This window comes from Triplophysa dalaica, chromosome 10 (assembly GCF_015846415.1).
Source record: "Triplophysa dalaica isolate WHDGS20190420 chromosome 10, ASM1584641v1, whole genome shotgun sequence".
Taxonomy (NCBI): domain Eukaryota; kingdom Metazoa; phylum Chordata; class Actinopteri; order Cypriniformes; family Nemacheilidae; genus Triplophysa; species Triplophysa dalaica.
The window spans coordinates 4,764,418-4,781,190 of record NC_079551.1 but is presented as its reverse complement, the minus strand read 5'-3'; the positions used below and the strand labels follow the sequence as shown (position 1 = coordinate 4,781,190).

Below are 16,773 nucleotides of genomic sequence, written 5' to 3'. Positions count from 1 at the left end.
CAACAAAAATGTACTCGGATGTTCTCAGTGTACAACTAAACAACAATGAATAAAGTTTTTATAGTCCCACTGACACAAATATATTCCATTTTCTACCGCTTATCCGAACTACCTCGGGTCACGGGGAGCCTGTGCCTATCTCAGGAGTCATCGTGCATCAAGGCAGGATACACCCTGGATGGAGTGCCAACCCATCGCAGGGCACACACACTCACTCATTCACTCATGCACTCATGCACTCATGCACTCATGCACTCATGCACTCATGCACTCATGCACTCATGCACTCACACCCTACGGACAATTTTCCAGAGATGCCAATCAACCTACCATGCATGTCTTTGGACCAGGGGAGGAAACCGGAGTACCCGGAGGAAACCCCCGAGGCACGGGGAGAACATGCAAACTCCACACACACAAGTCGGAAGCGGGAATCGAACCCCCAACCCTGGAGGTGTTAGGCGAACGTGCTAACAACTAAGCCACCGTGCCCCCCCTACACAAATATATAGGCTACAAAATAATCTTTTTGACAAAGTGGACAAAATGACACATTGAGTAAGAAAATAAAATGATCCAAGTTTGAGGTATAATTTTTATTTTAAAGTAAAGTCAGAAATAGCTACCAAGTGCTGCCCAAGTCCTCAAATATATCTTCATCCAAATATCTTCAATAATCTTTATAGCTTCAAAATTTTGAAATAGTCATTTGCAATGTCAATATCATAAGCATTTTAATTAATTTAGTGCATATTTTTTGTGAATACACTGTTGTAAGAAACAAAATTCAAAGTAATTGCAGAAAAGTTGATTTGATGACGTTATATCATGTGATTATTATTCAAGGATGTGATCAGATGTGACTCCTCATTAGGTCTGTTGTCTGGTGTGTCTTGTCCAGATGCCCCTGTTACATAAACACTCTTTGTATTAAATGATCACAGGTAATAAGATAATTTGCAATATAATGGTTTACATCGTAAAAAAATGTAATATGAAGGTGTAAAGCATCAACTACCGTTTGCCTGTTCAGCATCAAATCTGACCACATAATCTTCCTCACTGGCATCTGTTGAACAAAACCCAATTCATCTTAAAAACTGTGAGATCTTACACGACATGAGTGCATTTAGCTAATGAGTTTAGCATCAGTTATTGGTGGTATGTGTAGAATTCTACATTTGTAATCTCTGTGTTATCAACAACTTCCTTTTGAGTGTCAAAGTTAAGCTTAATAACATAAATTGAATGGTTTGCCATACACATTTATATTTTACATTTAAATGTGTATTGTGAAAAGGCAAAGCACTAACTGCCGTTTTAATGTATATGTACATATTTTAAATGATTTTGTTCAAGATGCTTAATGATGTAACTTCACAAACAAAAACAAACAGACTATGACTAAGTAAATTGTCTTCTCTCTAAAAAAAATATGTTTATCTTTACTCATATGCACATGGGTATCAAGTACATGTATCCTGTAGAATGGTACTTACCCTTTTGACACGGAAATTTCCTTTTTCGCCAGAACAAATAAAGAAGAACAAGAACACCACCCACAACAACACCACCAACACCAAAACCAACACCAAAACCAACACCAAAAGCATTTGATTGCTTGCTGTGATCTGCAATGAACAAAGAGAAACATTTATAGCCTACTCTTGAATAATTGTTTTCAACTAAATTTCAACCAGAAAATAAACAACTGCAAGATACTATTTCAGCATGTATACCTAATGCTAATATTTTAAAACATTACCCAATGCTGGGTTGTTTTAACCCAATTGCTGGGTTTCTTTATCCAACCATGAGTGGAAACAAACCATCAGTTGGGTTGCAATAACCCATGGGAATCTTAACCCAACAGTGTGATTTCTCCAATATTTACCTAGCACTGCTCAAAAACAACCCAGCAGAGTGTATGATCAACTGTCATACCTTTACATAGTTCATTGAAGTTGAGTTGTGTGGGTTTGTGGGAGAATGTACTGTTGATGACACAGCTGTATGGGTTGATGTCATGACATTCCACCTCCAGAGGTAAAGAGAGTCTGATATTGAGATCATACACACTAATGATGGACAATAAACTGTTTCCTTTGTACCAGGAGAGAGTCACATGTGTCACATTCATCACTGAACACAACAACACACATTTTGACATTGAAGATCTTTCTGATGTTGAAGAACATTGAGAAGAGTTTCTGATGATGACAGGTACAGGCAGATGATCTAGAGAACATCAAAGAGTAAAGAATGATTAATCAATGACTGAACTAAACACGACTTCATTCTATTTAATAAAATTCTACAATTCTAACTTTTTTCTACTTTTAATCAGATTTGACATGTAAATTGTTGATATGAGCATCAATTTTGAGCAGAATAAAAAAAAAATAAGAAAAAAAAATTCCAATAAAGCAATACTGCAACAGTCTGTGTTTTTACTCACTTACCAAAGACAGTAACATTAAACCTTTCGTTTTTTACATCGTAATCATTTACTTTTTTGATTACTTTTAGTTTATAGAGTCCAGAGTGAATTTTACTGATGTTGGTAATGGTGAGATATCCAGTCTTATTGTCCAGCTGCAGTCTTTCTTTGAATCTACCATCAAAATATTCAAAGTCGATCTGATCTTGACGGAGTTCAGCAATGAGATTAGTTTCATCATACAACCACTGTATATTATCCTGGTTCTGTTCAGTAAGATGAGTGGGTATAATGGCACACTCTTCTTCATGGACTGAAATCATTGTTGTTCTGTCTATTTCAGAAAACATCAAGACGCCATGGTTTTACATAAAACAGTTTAAAAAATGTGAATGGAGAGGCTCGGAGATGACGTGTTTTTGTAGGCTAACCCCGGAAGCGAGACATAATTTTAGGACTTCCGGTTCCATCGCCCTCCAAGTCTATAGGTGTTTGGTAAAAATAAGGTCTGTTTTAAACAAAACTTCAAAATATTTTCATGTTTTATTCTATGACAATTATCCAATTATAACCCACTTGTGCTTCTTTAAATCCTAATCATGCCTTTAAAATGGTGGTGGCTAACAAGTTACTTAAAGCGTCTACTTCCTTTGCCATTAGACATCATCATTAGACACCATCGTAGAACTCTATGGGAAAGTTTGTGTTGGCCGGTAAACACCCTTGAACCACCATTGGTCCATGGCTATTACGCATTAGGTGGGTGTGTTATGAGCACCACCTGGCCTGTGGGTAATAATGCTTCATTTTATGAAGCTGAGGTGAGGTCAGATAAGGTCTACATAAAGAAAATGATAACATCTGACCAGTATGGATGGTTTTGAATGTCGCGTTGCAGAGATGGTACAGATGTACCCACACCTCTGCGATCACTCTCGCCACGTGCTAAAGCCTATTTGCATACCTCATGTAAACCCCGCCTCCAGAAACAAAGGGGTGTTCGATTGTTGGAAAACACTATACGCTCACAACGTTTTCAAGCTTCGTTTTAACCTAAAACGTAGAACGAAAGCGTAATTCACCTGGACTTTGCAAAGCCTTAAGCCTACAAAAATACGTAGTCTTTGAGCCTCTCCATTAAAGAGATAAACACAGCCGTGTGGCATCACCTTTTAAAAAAAAATTCAGTCCACATAGGTAAACTTCCAGATAATACCACATATAAATTGTGCATGTGTTGTTTACTACAGGTAAGTGTATTTTAACTCACCGTTCACAGTAACATTATAACACAGTTGATCCATTTGTGGTTGATAAGTGATCAGTGCAAAGATCCCTGCATTTATTCCACTTATTTTGTTGATGGTAATAGATCCTGTTTTATTGTCCACCTGCAGTTTGTTAGTGAATCTACCATCATCATACTTGTGGCATGAAGTCGTGCCTTCAGAATGTTTGCCGATAAACGATTTATCATTCCCATAATAAAACCACTGCATGTCTTTTTGTCTTTCCTTAAGGTTTGTGGGTAAAGTGACAGACTCTCCCTCACTCACTGGCATCATTTTCATTTTTCCACCTGTTATATTCGAAAGGAGAATGAGACATTAATAAAACGCATTAAACTTTTCTTTTCCAGGCACAATTATGTCTGGATTATCACTGAATTCTGTTTATATGCTTGTTTCAATCACGGATTAAATGAAACGGATCGATAAACAAATAGTCTAGTAAACAGTCAGTTGTATCACAGCTATCCTACCTGAACATGACTGACAGAGAAGGGAAACGTTTAAATGGGCATTGCCATTGTTGTGTGTACTGGACAGCACACAGCTGTAGTTGTTTTTATCCTGATGTTCAACCTCGAGATAGAGTTTGGTGTTGAAATCAGAAATCATGATGCTGGAGTATAAATTGCTTCCGTTGTACCACGTGAGATTCGCCTGCGGCAAACTCGACACTGAACACACCACGACACATTTTGATCCATTTAAATAATCTCTGATAATATACGGAGTTTGGATCTGAAAACCAAGAGAAAAACAGCTTCATGTGTTTGAAAAAACATTCACAAAAAAAATGATACAGTTTGAGACAGGTATAAAACTGTTTAAAAGTCTTACATCAGTATTAAGAGTGTTGGCCATTCCTCGCTGCACTCCATCGCAAGAAACATCTGGAAGACAGACAGAAATGATGTTATACATACTGTAAATAATACAGTAATATAACAAAAATCTATATCCGGGGGACATAAACATACAGAAGATTTTTGAGCAAACACTTTTGAATTAAGAATAAAAATTCACCGCACAAGAGTCTCAGTAGAAAGAGCAAAATAAACAGAGGATGGGTCATATTGTTCATCATTCAGAGGAACTCGCCCATTATCTGAAACACACACAAGACAAAATTATTCTTTTTGTGTAAATGTAATTTTAGCAATTTAGCAATTTTGTCATGGTTCTGCCCAATTTTGTCTTGCTTTTCTTGATCTAGTAGCAGAATCATGACAGAACCTCTTGGTTTTATGTGAAAGTGGCGATTTTGGCCCTTATGGCCTTCAATACTCTCCAGTCTCATCTTTGACCCCGCCCTCTCGTTTCTTCATTATTGATTGTTCATGCCCCGCACCTGTTCCCTCTTGATTTGTTCCCTTTATAATGCCATTGTGTTTTCTGTCCTTTGCTGGTTCATTGTGATTTATTTATAAAACTACTGAGCTAGAGACAGAGCTTTTTCAAATACCATTTTTCATCTTTATGATAATAAATTCATTTTTATTGAAGTGATAGTTCCCCCAAAAAATTGTATCTGTTAATCTCAATTTTACTTTAGATACTTAAGATTTATTGTAAAAAGTAGTTTTGATACTTATCTCCATTATTTATCTGTTACTTAAAGACTTTTACTCAAGTCATATTCTAAAAGGTTACTTTCATTTAGTAACTTTCTGGCAAGATATTTGAACTTTTAGGTACTATGCACAAAACTTAATAGTTAGTAGCAAATCATTTTGAAACAGCATCGAATCATACTTTGAAGAGCAGTCGCAGGCTATTAAACTAAACAGAAAATTGAAAAAACACTTTGTCATGAAACTCGAGGTGGTGGAACCCAATTGCAAGGCAGAGTGATAGGCAGGACGAGACAAGATGGTACGGGGTTAAACAGATTTAATAAACAATGACAAGACTATAAAACACAAAACAAAACCCACGCGGGGAAAACAGGAATATATATTACAAAACAAACAAGGACACAGACTAACTAAACTATAAAACCAAAACACTTGAACAATGACTAAACTCACTTAGACTGGGGAACACGAAACAGGAACAAGGAACATCCAAATAGGCAACAAGGTAAGGTATAAACAGCTGCAACAAGGTAAGGTATAAACAGCTGCAACAAGGTAAGGTATAAACAGCTGCAACAAGGTAAGGTATAAACAGCTGCAACAAGGTAAGGTATAAACAGCTGCAACAAGGTAAGGTATAAACAGCTGCAACAAGGTAAGGTATAAACAGCTGCAACAAGGTAAGGTATAAACAGCTGCAACAAGGTAAGGTATAAACAGCTGCAACAAGGTAAGGTATAAACAGCTACAGCAAGGGTAAGACATACAACAACATCAAACCTCAAACAATGAACGCGCACAGGACAATGAAACATGAGGATTCTTATAGGGAAGATAACAAGAGGGAACAGGTGCAAGGGCTTACAATCAAGGAAGGCTAATCAACACAAACTAGGGAACAGGAGGGTAGGAACGATGACGAGACAAGAGAGAGATGAAATCGTCTCTCTCCCACATGAAACAGAGGATTCTGTATGATTCCACCTCTAAACCAAGAAATACCTGACAAGGAGAGGTGGAACCATGACACACTTGTGTTCTGGAAATGTACATTTTGACTAGCTATAGTTCTTTCCGGCATGGAAAATCATTAAAGTATCTATATGTCTCAATGTCAACACAAGATATGATGCAAAATGTTTTTGAAAAGCTGAAAAACTTGAAAGCCGTAGAAGAGATTAAACAACAAACTATATTACTTATACAGAATAATGTGCTATTAAACAGTTCATCCCACCTGTCAGAGAAATCTTCAGCTTGAAGAAAATTTGCTTTGCTAGATAGAGAGAAAAACAAAAGAAATGACGGCCTGTAGAAGACGACCGGGTTTTGGGTATTCGTTGATGCTCTTACGTTACAATAACGGTGGTGAGATTTATCTGCCCTCTTCAGATAGATGTAAAGCAAAAGTAAAACTATACACAAGGTTTGTGCTGCATGTGGTTGAATCGCATGATATTGCTTTGGGTTAATAGGTTCCTCTGGGGAGATTTTTATTTGCAGATGTCAGACTTCTGCAGTCATTTCATGTGATTTGACACATCATGTCTATCAAATACAGTGTTACACTGTGTGAATCCTAAGCAGTTCCTCGTTGACCCTCCTTCCTTGTAGATCTCTTTTCTTTTCCATTTCCCAGAATCACACAGATTTTCTTAAAAGGCTTCTGATATGACCTGTCTTGTTGCCTTATTTGCTCAGCTATCATAAGTGTAGTTGTACATTTCAAACATCGTCAGAAGAAGGCGACATACAAAGACAGACAGCAAGTTCAAAATCTGATGAAAATGCAAAGTATCAAATGACAAAGATGACATTAATGTTAGCAGACACGGTCGTTCTGGGAGTTGATAGAAGTAATCATCTTAAGAGTTTGTTCAGTGCAGTGGCACTTTCAACCAAAATAAAAATTAAATTCAAGTACAATTTACCAACCAGAATAAAGTAAATTCTACTTATTAAATACATTTATTATTTGTTAAAATATTAAGTAAGTATTACTTAGAGTAAACAAATAAAAAGATAACGTTGAACAAAAACAATATTTCCAACTCAAACTTCACGTTTCACATACTTTCTCTGTACTGGTATTACCACAGTTACTCAATAAGTGAAATAACACACTTCATCATGAAAAATGTGCCTCCGTCACGCTAGGCATAAGCACCGTGCTACTGAACAATGGGAACCATGAACCCAAACTTAATAAATAATACCAAAACTCTCCTAAATAATAATACAGTCAGAAAACTTAACTACATTTATTTAAATGCTTTTTTAACATAGTGAAATTTAGTTGGATTAACTAAAATTTTTTAATCTTAATAAAGAAAATTAAGTACATTTTATTCCCAAGATTTGTATGTCATTTTAACTCAATTGTTTTTAAAACATGAGCATAATTCTAAAAAGTATATTTTAATAATTTATTTTTAAAAAATCATTACAACGGTGTGTCAATTGGTTTAAAAGTCAATTTATTGAACATCAGATTACATAACGTCAGATTTAAAACACTTAATATTAAAAAAAACGACTGCCAAAACTTCTGTGTTTATTCTCATGTTTATTACATTTATTCTGTAACACAATCTAGTGCAGTAGCCCCGATTACGTTGAGAATTTTGATAAAATTAGTTTTAAAATGTTCAGCTAAAAAAATCTATCTCAGACAACCTTAAAAAGGACCTTAGAAAAACAATTTCTTATATTTTGAATATATTAAAAAGCAATGGTTAAAGGCTCTTAATTGTACAACTTCATTCATATAAAAATACAGGCAAAGAAAGACTGATTATTGCTTATGTACAAACAACACTGATTAAAACAATTTTGGTTCTTAATTTCTTAAAATCGACTTTTGCACAAGTCTCATATCTGCTCGTATGTGTGCCTTGCACTTGCACACCACGTCCTGCAGCAGCAGATCAACACACTAGTACTACTACTACTACACTGTAAAAATTAAAACATGCTATTTACTTAAAAAAATTTAGGTAACATTATTACACTTATTTTTTTTTAGTAGTTTTTTCTTTTTTTTCTTTTTGTGGAATTTACCTTAATAAATAAAGTAAAATTCTCTTGACTATTCAATCAACGGCAAATGATGACTTTGTATCATTTAAGCAATGTACTTTATTTATTTAAGTTGTCTCACAAATTTTTTTACTAAAATTCCCTTAACTTTTCAATAAACGGCACATGATGACTTTCTATAATTTAAGCAATGTGCTTCATTTATTTAAGTTGTGTCACAAAAAAATGTAGTAAAATTCCCTTAACTTTTCAATAAACGGCACATGATGACTTTATATCATTTAAGCAATGTGCTTTATTTATTTAAGTTGTCTCACAAAAAAAATTAGTAAAATACCCTTAACTTTTCAATAAACGACACATGATGACTTTATTTCATTTAAGGAATCTGCTTTATTTATTTGAGTTGTCTCAGAAAAAAATGTACTTAAATTCCCCTAACTTTTCAATCAACGGCACATAATGACTTTCTATCATTTAAGCAATGTGCTTTATTTATTTGTCTCACAAGTAAAATTTCCTCATTTGTATTGATGAAAATGACGTGAAAATAAAATGTACTATCAAGTCATCAATTTATTCAGGCTAATTTATTCAGAACTGTTTGCAACAGGTTAGGAATCTCGTCATCTGGAACCTGATCATCACTTTCTCCAGCGCTTTCTGAATCCTCACAGTGTGGATCAACAGCAACTGAATGCTGCCTGGTCTTGCTCATCACATCAGCCTTGAAATCATTAGGAGAATGAGGATTGTGTTTTCTGCTTTTGTGCATCACAAAAAGTCCCATAAAAGTTTGTCTTAAAATCACACCCATAAAATACACATTCTACAGTTTCGTGACCTCTGAGTTGTTTACACAAATGTTGAAAATAGTCATTTTCAGAAGAATATTGTGTATTACAAATGTTACAGTTAAAGGAAAACACTGCCTCTGGTTCCAAAGTGTCCTCAATTAAATGATATAGTCAAATGTGTGTGAAGAGCACCGTCTGTTTTGAAAAAGCATGGACAGTTGTAATGTGGGCATGCAAGGTATAGTATGGCTATGTGTAAATGGTCAATGTTTTAGTCTGTAGTGCCCCAAAAGAGCTCCCTTTGAAGATGATGTCAACTGGCAAACTTTGCACTTCCACACCATGATTTCATGCTACATTGTCAAAGTCCTAAATGCAGGTTATTTAAACTGACAATATAAGAAGCCTGCATAAATGCTAACAGAGATGCTGCAACAAGGAGCCTCACAAAGATCTGTAAACAAAAAAAGTTACATATTAGAAATTGTACAACCTAGCTTGAAGAGGTGGACACACCTCTTAAATATAAAGATGTCACAATTTTAACGTTTTTGTACAATTATAAGCATATAAACCTAAATATGGCTTACCTCTTTATGTGATTATCCACCGCTCTGACAAAACGCCACTGCTCACATGCAATTTACATCTTCTTCATCTTGTCTTGTTTAATGTCCTCAGTACCGTTCAGTCCTTAGTACCGCCACCTACTGTATAGCTTACTTCCATGGGTGATGGATCCGCTGTTTATTAGCCCGGTGGGCTCTCGCTAAATCCTTGGTGTTTCGAGTATGATGTCATCACCCAAACGTGTTTTTCGTCAATTTAACAATCATAGGTAGTTTAGATGGTAAGAGTAAGGTTGGGGTTAGGGTAAAGTTTTCGTGAGAATTGAAACACCAAAGATTTAGTTAAGATTTAGTTTTCTGTGGCTCAGTGGTATGAGCATTGCGTTAGCAAGGCAAGGCTGTGGGTTCGATACCAGAGGTGATTTGTTATATATGCCTGTTCGATGCTCTTTTAGATCTGTGTAGGACAAGTTATAAATTAAAACCCATCGTGATTTGAAGGATACGAAGTCACTTAAGAGTTAACTCACCATAGAGTGACTGACTTGTCATGCGATCGCTTTTCTCTGACACATACACAATATAAACATATTACACGATGTCTATGTAATTGTATCTGTTTTTTTTTCAGAATATAATTATGACAGTGGGTTTCAGAAAATACAATGACAGCTTAATACGATCGTTTCCACCTCCTTCATTTGCAATATAAGCATAAAATCTAAGATGATACATTCTGGGTATTTGGAAACCATCGGGATCGAACACACAACCTTGCGCTCTCCACGCAATGCTCTTACCACTGAGCTACAGGAAAGCTTTAAACATAGGCCTACTTGTATTGTAATCCCTTTAAATGTGCCATTGTGGTTTTGGCCAAAATAACTCCTGGCAATAGTGTTTTTGAAACTCATGGCGACTGTTAAAAACACAATGTCGCTTTAATTGAGCGTTAGCAGCGCAGCAAAACTCTGCGCCAAAATGATCGCTGCACTGCTGTTCTGCTCCGCGAACACGCGCTGCCTACGCGTGCGGTATGAAACGGGAGAGAACGGTTCATGATGCGCCACTCTGCTTTCACACACTTGTTTGTTTCGCACTAGGGATCCGCGTGTGTCTTCTGACTAAATAAACAAACCTGGGTCACATTTCTTAATAAATATATAAATAAACATCCAACTGAACATCTTGAACTTCCATGGTGTATCCAGATTAAAAAACAAGACTTTGAATTAAGTGTGGGACAACACAGAAATACAATTATAAACCTTTTCAGGACTAAACACAATAACTGAAAAGAACAAACTATTGATATTGTATCAGTAGTTTTGATGTTAGGATGGTAGCCTACTTCAAAACACTTGACACTGGGCTCCTCAACCTGCTATGCCGTTCAATTTCAAAAGGTGTCCAAATAAATAAGTAATTGAACAAGTTCTCTTAAAATAAATATGTATCTTATTTCAGCTTTATTTTGTTCCTCAAAACAAGTTACAAAATTGGGGACATTTCCTTAAATTAAAAAGAGAAAATAATATCTTGGTTTTATTAGTGAAATCTCCTCAATATTATTTATAAAACACTAAACCACAGTTTCATTAATGAAATATACACACTATTTTTAATCATCACATTAATTTTTTTAATGGAATTTACAAGACCCATGATTCATTTTTTACAGTGTACTACTAATAATAATAATAATAATAATAATAATAATAATAATAATAATAATATCAAACCAACTGATGACAATTCTGTGATCCTGGATGTGTTCTGTAATTAGGAAATCAGAAAAAAACAGTGATGAGTTTCACTCTTGACAAATTTCAGAATGCATACTTGCAAATTGTCTGCACTTATTGCTCTGTATTAAACAATAATGGGATAAATAGAAAATATAAAGTATTTGAAGGTGATCAAACTTTGACTCAATGTTAATATAAACTCAATTAAGAGCTCAGGAGAAAACAAAATGTGCCCGAAGATATCCATCACGTTTGTAATAATCTGCTGTCGTCATACCTTTACATAGGTCATGGATGTCAAGTCGTGTAGTTTTGTTGGTGAATGAGTAGTTCACCACACATCTGTATGTGTTTGTATCCTGATATTCCACCTCCAGACATAGAAAGTTGCTTCTTTTGAGATCAGACACACTGATGCTGGACAATAAACTGTTTCCTTTGTACCAGGAGAGACTCACATGTGTCACATTTACTGAGCACAACAACACACATTTTGATGATGATGATGATGAACACTGCGTTGAATCATTGGTGATTACAGGATCTGGAAAAGTATCTGGACGACATCAGAAAAAATCAATTAATCAATCAATGAACAAACATTATACAACATTGTTGGTTTTAATGTTCACAGAAATCATTCCAGATCAAGAGTTGTTCATGTATCCATTTCATAAAATCAATATACCTGTATATATATATATATATACAACTGTTTGAACATTAGTTAAACTTATTCTGATATGTTATGAACACAATATGGGTTGTATAACTACATATAAGAGAACTAAACTCACCAAAGACAGTAATGTTATAACCCTGACACAACTGTTGATTGTGATCAAGTAATGATGCGGTAGGACTCTTTAATTTATAGGTTCCAGAGTGGGATTTAGTGAGGTTCGTGATGGTGAGAGATCCATTTTTACTATCCAGTTGAAGTCTGTTATAGAATCGTCCATCATTACAGTCATGATATGTTATTATGCTTCTATAGAATTCTGAAATGAACGTGTGCTCATAAAACCACATGATGTCATCTCCGTCCTTCAGTTCAGTAAGGTAAGTGGGTAATGTGACAGACTCCCCTTCACTCGCTAGAATCGTTGTCGTGATGTTTACTGTTTTAAAACACATCAAGAGAAAGATAAAAAAGTTTCCCCAAAAAAACTTTTTAACAGAATTACTTTTATAGAATTCCAGGTATTTTTTAAATATGGTAAAAATCATTAAGTTACAGAAAAAGACAGCAAATTTTCAAGGAAAACAAATAATGTTACTTGACAAACTGTAATTTTGCGGTATTTTAACATTTACTGGATGCTGAAAAATGTATTTTTTTCCCTGGAATTTTGACTGTGTATTTTTAAAATATGGAAACAACCTGTCAAATTGCAAAAAAAGACTAAAACATGTAAGTTTACATGAAAATTGGTTATAATACGGTGTTTTACTGGTATCCTTGCTGATTGGGAATTATTTGTTTTACAGATTTTTTACAGTGGACTTTCGAACTACAGCAAAAAAACATCCAATTAAAGAAAAGACTGCCAATCTTGAAGGAAACGTGTGATTTTACGTGACAAAACTGTATTTCACTGGCAATAAACAAACAAATTATATCACAGCCACCCTACCTGAACATTGCTGACAGAGACTGGAAATATTGACGTATGAAGTATTACTGATGCCTGAACTGGAAACCATACAGCTGTAGTTGTTTTTCTTATCATTTTCCACCAGAAGATATAGGATTTTGTTGAGATCAGAAATTCTGAGGCTTGAGTACAACTCGCTTCCGTTATACCACGAGAGCTGAGCGTCTGCCACGTTCGATACCGAACATGCAACAAGACATTTTGAGCTTGAATGTCCTTCACATGGTGGATAATCTCTGATAATTTCAGGAGCTGGGATCTAAAAAACAACGAGATGAAAAAATGAAATGAAAAAAATTAAATAAATAAAAACATTGACAAGTGATAAAATTGTCTTAGTATTACTTCAGTATTATGAGTTTTGTGCATCACTGTAGCGTCTCCATCACAAGACAGACCTGAAAAGAAGACAGAAATTACTTACAGATTAAACTGAATCATGTGAATATCTTGTTGAGTAAAACAACAGAAGTTCCCAAATTCCTCCTAAAACAAGCAACAGATCAACTTGACTTTTTTTTGAGAACACAAACACACAGACGACTTGTCCACATTAAGCGTTCATGTAGTTAAACAAACCATTTCAATTGAATCGAAATTCATTAATGCTGAAATGGATAAGTTAAAACCGAAAGTGAATCAACTATTTGTTTACCACAAAAGAGCTTTAGTAGAAAGAATAAAATAAGCACAGTGTGAGCCATATCCTTCATCTGTCAGATAAACTCTTCACCTGCATCACACAGAAAAATGTAACTTTTTGAAAACTTTAACAAATATTCACATGAACAAATTGTTGATGTACTGAAATGTTTGATTAAAGCTTCAAACCTTGCAATTGAGGAATCACGTTTTGCTATGTTATCAAACCTTAGTCCTTAATGTGTTCCTGTATGTGCTTGTAGGAGAGAAAAGAGTATTATGTTCTGAAATAATAACAGGATAATACTTTTAGGTCACACAAACTATTTATAATCATTAATAAAGTTATGGAGTAAGAAATAGAATATGAAATACTTTTATTTAGCCACAATTGTTACATTAAAAGTAAAAGCAGGATGACTGATGATATGAAATAGGCATTAATGTTAATTGAGGAGAGATGATTTTGAAACTGTAATGAGATTCACTTTAAAAACAAAAAGAGAAACAGTTACTGATCACTTGAGCGTGGGAAAAAAGGGAATCAAGCTCTGAAACGAAATTTTAATGTTTTGAAATAAATGCTTTGAAGCTTCCGTGTCAAATGCCTCACTGCTAACAGTTTTTCAAAAATATTAAAACTGGTGTGATAAAGTGCAAAATGTCTAAACACTATACAATAGTTATTCAAGAAATATATGGCACAATTACCAGCTGGGAAGGATTGGAGAATTATAAGCATGCAAAATTGGAATTTAAACACAATTGGAAACTGTAAAGCCTTGTTATTTATACGCAGATTGATGAGAACGGGTTGACCAATAAGTGTGTTGTAAGAAAGTAAAATCAACTTTCAAAGTAGGCTAGATTATTAAACCTAAACTGCAAAAATTATCCTGAAAACATTACATTTCAATAGAGAAATGTAAAAGAGCAAGCTTATATATACATTTCTCAACAAAAAAAATCTGAATTTAAACAAATTTACAAAACATTTTAGTAAAATGTTTCGCCACATTTTTACATTCGATTCAAAACCAAAAGCTACACGAAGAAGGTTAATTAAAACATCTCAGACAAAATAATGAGGTATTAAAAATTTCATCCAACCTGGGACTCCTAAAGTATAATGGGCAGAATAATCTTCATCTTCAAGGAAATTGAGACGATCAAAGATTTTACTGGACAGCGAGAGATGAAAGAAATGATGACCTGGCAACTTACTTGTATGTATGTTCTGCTGGATATTATGTTGACGCTTCTTTTTACAAGAATGATTCTGAAGTCATCTGAGTGCTTATTTCAAAACCAAATCAAAACTAAAACTACAGAATAAGAATCTGGCTGTGGGTGCAATTCCCGTGATGCTGCTGTGGGTTAGTAGCTTCCTGTCTGTTTTTTACTTTTGTGGACAAAGTGCCTGTCAAAGTGCCCTTCAGTTAGTTTCAGTGTTTGAAGAGATTCTTCATCCAAAAATTCACCAAAAAATGAAAATTCTGTCATCACTTACACTCCTTCGATCTGTATAAATGTATTTGTTTTGATGAACACAGAGAGAGGTATGTGGAAGAATGCTTATAACCAGACAGATCTTTCCCCTAACTCCCTGACTATTTTTTTTAATTGTGAAGAATGTACAGCAAACAGTTCTGGGGCACTTTGGTCAGTTTTGATAAAATGAGATTTTACATCATATCGAAGATCAATAAATAAGGATTCCATTGATGTTTGGTTTGTTAGGATAGAACGATATTCAGCCGAGATACAACTATTTGGAAATCTGGAATCTGAGGTACCTTAATAAAATATTGAGAAATCACCTTTTAAACTGTCCAGATTAAGTCATTAGTAAAGCATATTACTCACCAAAAATAAAGTTTTGATAAATTTACGTTATAGGAAAATCCTCTGTGTAGTTACAGCAGTGTTACATTAATATGGCAAAGGAGAGCTGGTCATCTTGGTTGAGTCTGCACATGTCAGGGTGTGTAGCAACTTTTCTTGGACGTTTGCCTTCTCCAGTTGAGGAGACACAGTTCTCAAAAGAAGTTACAAACTAATTTTGCTACATTATTATAAACCGTGACACACGTTCCTGTGGCTTTGATTTATCATAGGACACTGTTACTTTAAAAAGTGTTTATTTAATCTTCTTATACTGGGCAGGGCATGTGGCAGAACATGTAGATCAAGAAATACAGACATCTTAACAATAGAGTAAATATTAGAGAGCAAATGTTTGAACGTTATTAATAATAAAAGTGAAGTATAATAAGACGAACAATTATTAGGATAAATTTCTAGAGTCTCTCAGGTCTCGGTATTGCATAAGTAGGCTACTCACCTCAAGAGAAGACCCATCTAGAACACACTAAAAACTGAAGGATTACCCCGTTGAGCTAAAATAATCGCGGGTTTAAGAGAGTCTGACTAGCTTTAAGGTTTATAAAACTGAATATAGCAGCAGACCACCTCGACCAGGTTGGAAGACCACATTAAACCAGCAAAACTGTCTTGTTTTTTTTATAAGTCATTAAACTAGAGAAAATAAATTCATTATATAGTCTTGGCTTGTAAAAATGGAAAAAATTGGGAAAGTTCAATTTCCTTTCAGAGCCAAAGCAGACGGGGCAAAACAATCAAGTGAGTTATTCTAAATTAATAAAATTTAATTTAATTAAAATTATACTTTATCTTAAGATCATTTTGTTTTCTGCCTTCTCCCCAACAACGGAAACAAACCCCTCCTGTGGGGTGGGCTTTTTGTTACTGTTACAAAAAACTATCTATCAAAACTTAAATATATTGATTTATTAACTAATATTTAGTATATTTTAACTTTAGTCAAAACATTACCTTTCATCATCATATACCATCCAAAATAATTCCCGATTAATCCAATAACAACACAATCCATTTCAATTTCTGGAGTCGCTTTCTTAGATGCTGATACACACCGTGTGCGCTAGATGGCAGCATTTCGCTTCATTTGCTTGACGTCATGCATCATCAGCTGT

The 16,773-nt window shown here is 34.7% G+C and overlaps 2 protein-coding genes across 2 annotated transcripts; both read right to left on the bottom strand.

Annotated features, from left to right (window-relative positions):
- Nucleotides 1-762: 762 nt before the first annotated feature.
- LOC130430502 (uncharacterized) lies at nt 763-6,679 on the bottom strand. Its single transcript, XM_056759616.1, has 10 exons — nt 6,541-6,679; nt 4,753-4,834; nt 4,567-4,619; nt 4,203-4,467; nt 3,711-4,019; nt 2,463-2,774; nt 1,945-2,238; nt 1,500-1,631; nt 1,019-1,069; nt 763-907 (listed from the first exon to the last, which is right to left on the bottom strand). The coding sequence occupies exons 2-10, from the start codon at nt 4,811-4,813 to the stop codon at nt 822-824; spliced, it is 1,563 nt and encodes a 520-aa protein (XP_056615594.1). The 5' UTR covers nt 4,814-4,834; nt 6,541-6,679; the 3' UTR covers nt 763-821.
- A 4,704-nt stretch (nt 6,680-11,383) lies between these two features.
- Nucleotides 11,384-14,998, bottom strand: LOC130429896 (uncharacterized). The gene is made up of 7 exons (XM_056758740.1): nt 14,981-14,998; nt 13,770-14,012; nt 13,460-13,512; nt 13,094-13,373; nt 12,254-12,577; nt 11,734-12,012; nt 11,384-11,484 (listed from the first exon to the last, which is right to left on the bottom strand). Exons 2-7 carry the CDS (start codon nt 13,825-13,827, stop codon nt 11,384-11,386), a joined length of 1,095 nt encoding a protein of 364 aa, XP_056614718.1. The 5' UTR covers nt 13,828-14,012; nt 14,981-14,998.
- Between the last annotated feature and the right edge of the window lie 1,775 nt (nt 14,999-16,773).